Source organism: Berghia stephanieae, chromosome 5 (assembly GCF_034508935.2).
Source record: "Berghia stephanieae isolate SIO BIC M18660-M18661 chromosome 5, UCSD_Bste_1.3, whole genome shotgun sequence".
NCBI lineage: Eukaryota > Metazoa > Mollusca > Gastropoda > Nudibranchia > Aeolidiidae > Berghia > Berghia stephanieae.
Genome location: NC_088364.1, coordinates 65,305,963 through 65,317,999, shown reverse-complemented (window position 1 = coordinate 65,317,999; position 12,037 = coordinate 65,305,963). Strand labels below are relative to the sequence as shown.

At 35.7% G+C, this 12,037-nt stretch overlaps 1 protein-coding gene across 1 annotated transcript; it reads left to right on the top strand.

The window, feature by feature from the left end:
- Positions 1-7,326: 7,326 nt before the first annotated feature.
- On the top strand, positions 7,327-11,327 carry LOC144973993 (uncharacterized). The gene is made up of 3 exons (XM_078916881.1): positions 7,327-7,665; positions 7,936-8,160; positions 11,247-11,327. Exons 1-3 carry the CDS (start codon positions 7,327-7,329, stop codon positions 11,325-11,327), a joined length of 645 nt encoding a protein of 214 aa, XP_078773007.1.
- The last annotated feature ends 710 nt before the right edge of the window (positions 11,328-12,037 follow it).

The window sequence follows — 12,037 nt, the reverse complement described above, 5'->3', positions numbered from 1 at the left end:
TGTCATATATTGACACCTGTGCTCAGTCTCGTGAACTTTGGTGACGGTCCCGTTTTTATGACGTTGGGCCAGACAGTATGACACCAGTTGTCACAATTGACACAGAAGACCACCACCACATCATCATCCCTACTACAACCACCAAATGTTGTAATTACACTTTCAACTTTTGAAATTCAACCGAATTGTGTCAGAAATTGCTGCAAAACAAATTTTGGATCGCATCTCAGTAAATTTGAGTGAAATTCAAATTTATAGATTATGGTCGCATGGATGGGTCATGAGCTTCACGTAGAAAAATTTCCTCCTTTTTGTGACCAGTCATTCTCACCCTGAACAAGAACAGCAAAAAGAGGTTACAGTACTTGCTGGATTTTATCATGCTGAAATCCAACATGCTCTGCAATTCGACACACTTACTTGAGCTGGGTGACTGATTGTATTGGTTACCTCCCTTGAACATCAGATTTCAGCACACTTGGATTGTAGCACACCAAAAACTAGAGCTGCCTAAATGAGTCAATACAAATGAGAGACAGATAAAGGGAGTAAATGTGACTCGTAAATAAGGGAACAACACAAAACAAAGCACGTTTCATCCATATGCCGAAAAGTTTGTTTTGTGTTGTTCCCTTATGAGTCACATTTACTCCCTTTATCTTTCTCTCCACTCTTCTAGCACACCCGTTGGTTTCTCCAGAGAGTGTGCTAGACTCCAGTGAGTACTGTATCAAATAGTAAAACAAAGCCAAGTTATTGATGGCGTAATATCCACTATATTGGCTCAAATAGCCTTGCCTAGGTGGGGTCTTTTGTCCTCTCAAGGTAGGCATAATATGTAGGGGGAATCAGGCTAAAACCGTGCAAATTCGGGTTGAAAGCATGAAAAGTTGCATACAGGTTACCAAGACCATAAAAAACCCCATCTGCTATAGAACCACGACAATCAATCATAACGTTTTGGTTTATGGCCTTAGATTTTCCCTATTACAGCTATATTAAACATGGGATATAACAGTAAATACATATAATATTTTCTTCACTTACTGTGTCTTCTATCCCCTTATATCTGTTTTTCCAACTTGCTTTCTGTCTTTGACTTGGAATTAGATTACTTGGCCGGACTCCTTGGCTGAGCGGGAAACAGTCGAAATATATAGTTTTAGATTTGGATGATGTTTTTTTCCCCTTGTAAATCATCTCTCAATTATGTACTGTTAATTTTTTGTTAGTTTTGAATATATTTCGTCAACATTTTAGTGAATTCCTTTTTTGTGGGATCCTGGACTCATTCTGAATGAGACTTTTAGGTGATCTCAAACTTAGTACACTAATGGTTTGCTATACATCATGCTTTACTTTTTCTCTTGTGATTTTATTTGTAAATTTAGAGTATCTTTTTAACTCTCCCAATTTCTTCTTTTTTTTTACTGGCGCTGAAATGGCTTAAATGTGTCGCAAGTGCCATAAAACCCTTAAAATAAGAAGGTTGATTAAATATGAATTGTCCCGGTTATGAAAGACTGCTCCGATTCTCATGAAATTTTGCACACTTACTTTTATTTTTTCTACATAGTCCCCAGCTAAAGTGGTATGCTTTTCCCACCTCTCCTTGCCTTTAAATGTCCTTCAAAGTAGAAGGTTTTGGATTTGGCCCCAATCCAGTCCTCTGAAGCTCTTAAAACCTCAATTTCATCTTCAAAACGCCTTCCTTTTTGGTGTATCTTCAATGTAAGGAACATTAAAGAACTGCAATTGCAATCATCTGTTGCTGTTGTTGACACTGCGGCGCGTCATCCGTGTTTAGTATCTGTAGTATAAGTTGTGTTTCTCGTTTTGCTCTATGGAAGATAGTTAAACATCGTAATGCCTTCCATTTGCCCAAAAGCCAGGGCACACACTGTGTTAGCCTTGCCAAAAGCAGTGAGCATGACCTTTATCATAGAGCCGCACATCTTTGACTTTTTGAGGGGTCGGCTTTGAGTGGCTTTTCATCTCTGAATCATATTGGCAGAGCCAGGTTTCATCCGCTGACACCAATCTATATAAAAAAAAAGTTTTCACAAACGCTAGGAGAATCTCACATCACCGTTTTATTCCCTCTTTTATTTGCTAGATCTTCCTTTTGATAAAGCGGAATTTCTGATGAGTGTGCTTTGGTACGCAGTAACATAAAAAGTGCAGATCAGTAGTAGTAGAAGTAGAAATAGTAGTAGTACAACAGCAACAACAACAACAACTACTACTACCACTACTACTACTACTACTACTACTACTACTACTACTACTACTACTACTACTACTACTACTACTACTACTACTACTACTACTATTACTACTACTACTACCACGACTACTGCTTCTTCTACTACTACTACTACTACCACCACCACCACCACTACTACTACTACTACTACTACTACTACTACTACTATTACTACTACTACTACCACGACTACTGCTTCTTCTTCTTCTACTACTACTACTACTACTACTACTACTACTACTACTACTACTACTACTACTACTACTACTACTACTACTACTACTTGTAGTAGAAGTAGTGGTGGCAATAACAGTTGTAGTATTATAAGTACAAGTAATAATAGTAATATTTTTAGTGATAATAAAATTATTTTTTTTGGGTATTATTTATAAATGTATCATTACCTTATTATATAATTTTAGCCTTTTTAAAAATTGTCATTTGTGATCTGAATTGATTGATGGTAATCTTGCGTCATCTTATAACTTAATAACCATTCTTACTGAAATCGATATCTGATCATAATTTTATGTAGTACGAAACAATTCACTGATTATGGCAATCGATATTTTTGTAAAATATGTGAAATTGGCAGGTACTTGTAAAGCATGTATAAAATAAAATCGATTTTTGGTTGCCATGATATAATATAATAATCATGTCATAAAGTCTATTTTTTCTCTTCTTATTACATCAGATATGGTAATATTGCAATTTTAAATCTCTAATTTGTTTTCTTTTTTGAAACGATAGTTCAGTAAATTAATACATAAATAAATAGATAGATAGATAAATAAATAAATAAAATAAATAAATGGAGAATTGACATCATAATCTTCAAGCCGTTAAGTATAAAGAAAATAAACGTCCTCCTTAAAAGATCTAAATGTTGGTAGTGTTTGTGATGCTATAGCTTCGACCAATCCAATGTACATACAGATATATTATTATTTACGTACAAGTTTGAAAGCGACATTGATTTGAATACTTAGATTGAATTTTGAACATTGTTCTACCCCTCTCCCTAAGTACTAACATGTAATGATATCAAGTTTACAATAATAATAATTTGTGACGTCAGATTATCAAGCATAAATTTCACTAACATTAGATTCTTTGAAAAGAAGTATCATTTGAATGTTTTCAAAGATGACGAAATAGAATAGATTGAGGGGTAGAATAAATGATTTCTTACACTCCTGCGTTATGGAATTCGAACTTTGTTCCCAACGTGCACTCACAACCTTGTGCAGCGGTAGGGAATGCGTCGGGAATTCCAAAAAAAGCAAGAGTGCAAGAATCGTATATTATACATTGAATACTTACAAGTGCGTTGAGAGTTTATACACTACAAAAACGAGACCATAATATTCTGTCATGGCAGTTTTTTTTGCATCGCTTGCGGCCGCGGTGCGGCCGCAAAAAATGGCAAAAAATCGCTGATTTGCATTGCGGCCGCAAAATTTGCAATTTGTTGCAAATTTTCGAGATTTTGCCAAAAAAAAAAATAAAAAAAAATAAATTTAGTGGGGGCCAGTGATGATGATCTTCCGCGGATTTTTTCATAAATGTTCCTTTGTTTTTGTCATGTCAAGCATTTTCTGCCCAAGTGGTAGTTCATGAAAAAAAATGCCTTCTATCATTTTTTGACACCTCTACTCAGTTGCATGAATTTTGGTGACACTCCTTTATTTATGACGTTAGTCTAGACACACTGGCGCCAAATATCGAAAGTAGCACGAGACACATGGTGGCCATGGATGAGAAGATGATCGAAAGGGAAGGGGATGGAGCAAATGGGTGTAAATATTTATGTACCTTTTAGCTGTAGCATAATAGTACATTTGGCGATTTTATAAGTTTTATAAGCCTGTCTTTTTTTTCCTTCCTTTTTCATTTTTCTGTTTTGTTTTTGTTTTATTGTTCTGAATTTGTTAATAGTATTCAATGCAACTTGTGTCTAATTATAAAACTCTCTCTCTCTCTCTCTCTCTCTCTCTCTCTCTCTCTCTCTCTCATATCCATACTTCTCTCTCAGCCACCCTTCAATCTTCATATTATGTTTATAGATATCATTTGGTAAAAGAGAGATAATAAGTTAGGCTGATCACTGGCGGTCGGTCAATAGAGCGAAGTTGTTTTGTGCCGCCCTATATTTTCCGTAGATTAGCATGTCAACCAAACAAAAAACTTCAATCTTAAAATTTTGATAAAATTAAAAATTTAGCACATACTGCTTTTTGTTTTGAATTTAATATTTGATGACTCGTGCGTCGCTCCGCGAAGGTGGCGTCAACTCGGCACGTTTCATCTTTCCCCCGTTGCCTGCGCGGGTGACAATGAGCGGGAGGGTGTGGTGTGGTGGGGAAGTTTTCTTTGTTTATATGAGCCAGTCTTCGTTTGGCCGTCCTGTCCTTATCCTATACTCTGTTGTACCTTGAAGAAAGTTAGTTACCACTCCCCAATCTCCCTCCACCCTCCCTCCCCAACTAACTATTGTCTTTCACTGCTAAAATAATTAGGCCAAGACGGCCAATCCAGCGATGCACGCCTTGAGGTCCTACTTGGGATAAATTAAAACCATATCAGTTTTATCACTGAAAGAAGAGGCTTTGCTTCACTTAGATATACGGATGAAGAGAATGGCAATAAATATATATTTTATCATTGTTGGTTTTGCTTAAATATATATTAAATATCAAAAAGAACAGTAAACAAAGTATGCACCGAGAAGAGCCCCATGGTACTATAAATAAAAATCCCTGACCCCACGGAGTCCTTCATCCCCGCACACTCCCAACGATCCCTACTCAACTTGTATTGTGTGCATTGTCTAATAATAGTATAATTATAAAGATGTCGCTGATTGTGTGTTAAGTTAACAAGTGCTTTGCGTTTGGAATTTAATGTGGATTTTTAAATTCAATTATTCTAAAGATGTGTGTCATACCGTTAGTATTCAGAGAAAATATATTATCGCTGTTGTCATTGTTTATGAAACCTACCTGTTTTTATCTTGAATCATTTTATTTTAAAAAGTTATTTCTGTAATTTGTAACCAATCATGAATCATGTTGATTTTTTAATTGAAAATCGATTCCGACACTTATCCCCTCAAGAGAAAATAGTGGTGAAAGATTTAGGTCCACACAAACCAGTGAATTTTAACTTAGTTTCTAACACACCGAGGAGACAGCGCCGATTTAATAATAATTATTTTTAAAATGTTGAATGGCTTACTGCCAGTGAAAGCCGTAAAACGCTTCATTGTTTTTGTTGCTTGATTTTTGGTGATGTATGCTATAACGGACAACAGGAGGATTCAGTGATATTGCGCACATCTCTCAGGCTCTGAAGAAACATTCTGAATCAAATAGCCATGTCACAGATGCTGTTAATTATAAACTTTTCAACGTTGTAGATATAAGAAATCAGTTGGAAACAGGATATGCTGCGTCTGTGAGTCGTTATAATGAACAGATGAAAGTTAACAGACAAGTTTTGTCCAAGATAATTGATGCTCTTTTGTGAGTACGTCTCGTTAATATTCTAACACACACACATACACGCACACGCAAATACACGCACATATGCAAACAATTGCAATACCCCCCTCCACACACACACACATACACACACACACACACACACACATACAAAGTAGGTCAAATTAAGTTAAATTAACTAGACCAATAAAGTTTGATTCTGTATTTCGAATTTGTGCCGCCTTAAATACAATGTGACCAACCGCCCCTGAGGCTGATAGATTTAAGAAATGATTGTTTAAAGGCTAATTTAAATTTGATTTGTTGATGGAATATGTTTTGCAATTAATTAAAGATTCTTATTTATAAGCTGCATCATCACAAGGTTGCAATAATACAGACACTAACCGGGTTTTTTATGGAAAAACAAATACCTCCTGGTCTTTTGGCCAAAAGTTTATCAAAATCACTTGATATAGTGGGCGACGTTTTAGGCCTCTAAAATGTTTAATTGGAAATGACAATTCATTAAATTATATTTGCAAAAGGCCAGGATGTGTCTAATGATCAGAAGTGCATTAGGACTAATAATATATTAAATAACTATGAATAGCTATGTTATATTTGCATTAGATTTGGGTTTGACTGACGGTCAGGTAGATTTTCCTCCTTTTCGACAAATTTTCATTATCATCACTGGGGGACCTGTGCTTGTGTCAGGATGAAACAGTTAGATAATCACAAAATAAGTACACTGATAGCGTGTTCTTCCTTTTTCTTGGGTACTTAAATTGTAATTCTAGAACTTTTTACTAGATCCCATTTTATTCCTTTTTCCTGCCGCTGCTATGACCTTACATTTGTTGCAAGCGCCGTGAAACCCTGAAAAACAAACAAACACATTTCTCTTTCATGAACGAATTATGGATTTTTAATTTTTAGGAAAATTAATCGCAACTTTTTGCAAAATTTTTGCAATTTTTTTTTGCAAATTTTGCTGTATTCAGCTTGCAAAATTTGGAATTTTTTTTTGCAAAAATCCGCCATGTCAGAATATTATAATATGTTTAGCCAAATAATTGTTGTCTTCGGGAAAGACACGTATTTAAAAATTTGACCAGAAAACCCGTCCTTCGATTTAAATGACCTGTATCTTGACAAAACATTCTCAAACCTGGGACTTAAGGAAGACTTTGCGAAGACCCGGGTTTGAGAGATTTTGCCAAGATGAGGGTCATTTATATCGGTCCATATTTGAAGGACGAGTCAAAGTTTTAAATTCGTGTTTTTCCAGAGGACTGCAGTTAACTGGGTAAAGCGCAGTTAAAGGTTAAAATTACATCAGAGCGTCTTTATTGACTACACGGAAGTAGGTGATTCGCTCAACGCGAGGTAGTAACAAACAGTAAAAGCATCGTCCATTTCGGCCCACCAGATAAGTCGTGCAAAAACTGATAGTAACTCTGAGTGATTGAACTTTATGAGAACTAATCACCCAACTGGCGGTCTATAAAACAATAAGAAAAGAGTATTGTGACGTCAACTTCATTCATTCTAGTGTTACTCAACAAGAACATGGATTATACGGTCACGTTATCCAATGAAAAAGCAATACGTCATAACATGGACGCTGTGACTGTCAAGGACGGCTTGTCTGCATCGACTCCAATTGTCAGCGATATCACCTTGTATTACTTCAGAATTATAGGATGGTCCGGCGTCTGTAAGGCCATATGCCTCTTCGGGACAATCAGTAACTCAATCAACATGGCTGTTTTCATCAAAGCTGGATTCAAAGATTCCATCAACATTAGCCTTTTTGCTTTGGCCATTTCAGATTTCGGTTCGTGTTTTACGTTGGTCATTACCAACACTTGGTATCGAGAACTAAATGTCCCCGTCTCATGGGACGAGGTGCAGTATCTATTTATGATAAAACCTCATATAGCATTCGCAAAGATAACCACGTTGATAACAGCTTTTATTACATTCGAAAGATGTCTTTGCGTTACATTTCCGTTACAAGTGAGGACCATAGTCACCAGAAATAGGGTTATTGCGTGTTTGGTTGGATGTTACTTGTTCGTCATAGGTCTTTTGGTCCCTGTATTTTACAGCAATAGGATTGGTAGGAAATTTTACGCCCGATTGAACAAAACTCTAATATGACTTGTTTTTACACAGGATCGAGAAGCCATTGAACACGTGATCCTAACTACCCAATTTGCTCTGCTGTCAATGGGTGCGTTTGTCTTTATGATTATCACAACAACGGTTTTGGTCGTGAAATTGAAAGAAAAAACTGAATGGAGAATAAAAGCAACGGCTACAAACACAGAAACGAACGAGAAATCGACGAAAGAGCAGAGAATATCTAAAATGGTTATAACAATATCTACATTGTTTATCGTAAGTTTCTTGCCCACGGCTGTAATGCAACTAATCATGATGATGGATAGAAGAATAGATATTGTAGCAGAGTTTGCCAATCTAAACAAAGTTTTTGCTTATTGTACCTTTACTCTCGAGTCATTTAATTCGGCAGTCAACATTTTCATTTATTATAGAAATAGTTCTAATTATAAAGCTGTCTTCGATCGCATTTTCTTTTGAATGAAAAATGTTCATCACTCTTAACTCTTAACCCTCTCCTTACCAACTATCGGAAAAATCGTCACATTCGTTACGATGCAACCGACAGTTTTCTCATTCTGGTTTCTCTTCTACATCATAAAATTTTAAGAAATAATTTGATTACAGCTATAAATACTAAACAGTATGGTGTAGAGCTCATTTTGTATAGAAGCACTTGTGACATTTTTTTTGTTTGAATAAGAAAAGTATATTTTTGTGTTGGGTGGGTGTGAATTTTCGGGGGAAATTCTCAAAATGGCTGGTAAGAACAGAGTTAAAATTGCCACCTACATTGATGCCTGAATCTGAATATCTTCTGAGTATTTATATTCGAGGGAGGAGAGAGTTGTTGAATGCGACAGCCATTGTTGGTGTTTCTTAGGCGGAAGAATTTTGATAATCTTCGTTTGAATGTTTCTACATTTGTTGTGATCGCATATGATTCGGGAAGAGAATGTCTATCAGAAGCCAACAACTATCACAAGAGCAGTAACAAGCAAAGAATTAAATACTTCAGGATTACGCTGTCTTAATTCCATGTAAATGTTGCTGCGCGAAGCTCGAAGAAATAAATAACAATGTGAAATTGAATGGAAGCTTTAATGAATATACGAAAACAGATAAAATGGACGTTTCGGGTTTCCCCTTTATCAACAAAACAGGATGAATGAAACACTACAGACGAATGAGATAAGTATAATTAAATTGAAGCTTACATTCAATTTCACATTGTTATTTATTTTTACACATATGTACACATCGGCTTTTCCCCATCTCTTCTCTTGAAGAACAAGATTTCAAACGAATTTGCAAACGAATTTCAGAATCTGTCCTGACGGCTACAGCAGTAATGGCTTCCGTCTGGGATATAAATCCCATTTTGTCTACATTACCTATATTTACTGAATAAAACCTGGTCACATGATTTCTATCGTCTGAGTCAAAATGGCTTCCATTATCACAACACGATGACCAGCATCGTAGTCATACAGGTCACGCAATCAAAACAATTGATAGAAAACCTAATCAACAGTCAATAACAATATTACCCCCTCTCCCCCACAAAAAAACAAAAACAAAACAAAAAAAAAAAAATTAAAAAAAACCAACACAAAACAAATCAAAACCGAACCCCCCCCCCCCATAAAAAAGATAAAATAAATAACAACAACCCTCCACTGAAAAAAAAAAACACACACACTAAAAACATAACAAACCGACACAAAAACAAAATAAACATAAACAAACAAACAAAAAAAAAAAAACAAACAAACAACATAACAAAAAAATCTAAAAAGAAAAAAAGAAAAAACAAAACCAAAAACATATGAAAACAAGCAAAAGAAACAAACTCACAAAAAAGCGACATGAAATCTTCTGTACTCACCGTAAAGAGCGCATCATTACTTTAAAATAGTTGTAAAAATACGCTCCTTAAGGTGAGTAAGGTAGAGACGACAAGTAAGACTATTTTATCTCTTCTCGGAGAACGGGAACATACCTCCATAAAGGAATCGGAAATTATGCTGTTGTTAGCTCGAAAAATAAAAGAATAAAAAGAACAAGACAAACGTACAAACAAACTAAAAAAAAACAAAACAAAGCACAGCACCCCCCCCCCCCAAAAAAAAAAACAAAAAAAAAACCCAAAACAAAACAAACAACAAAAAACAAAACAAAACAACAACATATAAACAGAAAAAGACAAAATAAAAGCAAAACAAAAGAAACAAAAAGCGAAAAACAAAACAGAACACACCCCCCCTCCCGCCCCAACAAAAGGTACCGTAAGAAAAAAAAATCAACCCCCCCAAAATAAACAAAAAAGTAAAAACAAAAACAAAACAAAACCCAAAACCCTCGATCCTCAGTAAAGGAAGATTTATTTTTTTGAGATTTTTTTTCTTGTATTTTTTTTCTTCTTCTTGTTTTGTCTGGCTGTTACGGGTTGTTTACAGAGGGGTTCAATATAACCGCTTTGGCAAAAGTCAGCAGACAAATGGGGCCCGTAACATAGATAGAGGGACTCACAGACAAAAGGCTCAAGACTCACAATCACAATGTTGAAATATGAGTCAAGATGGAGAGAAGAAGAGAATTAGAGATAGACAGAAAGTGAGTCAGCTAAACTAAAACTACTTCCGTAAATGCGTACACAGCTAGAAATACGAGAGTAGGTGACATGAACAAAATAGTTAACAAAACAAAAGGAACAATTAAAAGGTATTTTAACGACTAAACATTTATCAAGAACGATACATAACATTCCTAGACGAAATAATTACAAACATTTAACTACAACAAGATTACATTTTAACTCATTCAATCCTAGAGATTTTTGCTACTTTTTAAATTTGGAAAGAAGTGTATTAAAAACGAGCATGTGCATATATATTTTTATTCAACTACCATCAACATGTAAAAACTAAAAACATTAGCCGCCTATAATTTGTCTCATAAAAATGTAATAAATAGGCATTGGGGTAGAAATAACCCGGGTAAACAACGGGTATAGTCTGTGTTAGGGTTGAATGAGTTAATACAACGAGAACCATCCGGTCGTCTCCATTTTCACTCACACGTCCTATCGCTCACGACTAAGGCTGAGGCCACACTGCGAGCGAAGCGATTTTCTTATATGGCTTCACTGAGAGCGATGGAAAGCGAGCGATTCAACGCGATCCATGCTTTAATGTGTTATCATTTCTTTCAGAGTCTGCTGTGTATATTGGAGACAATCTGTGCATCGAGCGATACGAGCGAAAAAAAAAAAAAAAGGTCAAATCTCTCGCTCCACTCTGCTTCGCTGCTGATATGCCAGTCACCTCTTTATATTTGTTGTTCTGCCAAATCTAAATTAGGTATGGCTTCAAGGTCAGTTTGGAAGGATGATTAGTTCTTTATTTATCAAAAAGCTTTTGTATGATTTTGACATGAAATAAAATGGAGTGAAAGCTTTAAAAAAAGACGCTTTCGGGAATGCAAATACGAATGTTTCTGAATTTTGGAATATCTATGTACTTGTGATTCAATAAGACATTTGACTTGCTGTACCATACACACACTGGAGAGACCAATCAAAATATAATACCCCCACCTCCAATCGAGCATTTATATAGCGCAATATCCACTAAACGCGTTCAAAGCGCTTTACTAGGGTCCCTCAACAACAGCAACACATAACATACAGGACAAAACATTACGTCTGAAGGCGGTTTTTTTTCGGAGATAGATAACGCCGTTTATGGCCAGGTACTCATTTTATACCTGAGTACGGTGAGAGAATGTTAGTAAAGATCCCTTTCCAAGGACTAAACTATGCGTCGCTCAGAGCGGGAATCGAACCCAGGACCTTGTGTCATACCACTAGACCAAGTTGCATATACACTGGAGCGATCAGTCAAAATAGACACCAATGACATTTTACATTGGAGCCAGATGATATTAGCTGGATCTATGTTACATAATCTATACCATAGGTGGGATCTTTATTCATTTTATGAAGTTTTACTAATTATAGTATTTCACCACCATTATCGAAAACTCACAGGTTTCTTATTTCAGTATCTAAAACTAGAGCAAACAATATAGTATTAAAAATAATAAAATAAATCAAATCAAAAATAAAATTCCCTTTATTCATCCCATAGGA

Bases quoted from the DNA above. Each gene is read 5' to 3' on its own strand.
- LOC144973993 (XM_078916881.1), top strand. From the start codon at position 7,327: ATGGATTATACGGTCACGTTATCCAATGAAAAAGCAATACGTCATAAC. The intron at 7,666-7,935 runs GTGCAGTATCTA...GTTTTTACACAG, and splicing joins TCCCCGTCTCATGGGACGAG to GATCGAGAAGCCATTGAACA. The intron at 8,161-11,246 runs GTAAGTTTCTTG...AATCTAAATTAG, and splicing joins CAATATCTACATTGTTTATC to GTATGGCTTCAAGGTCAGTT.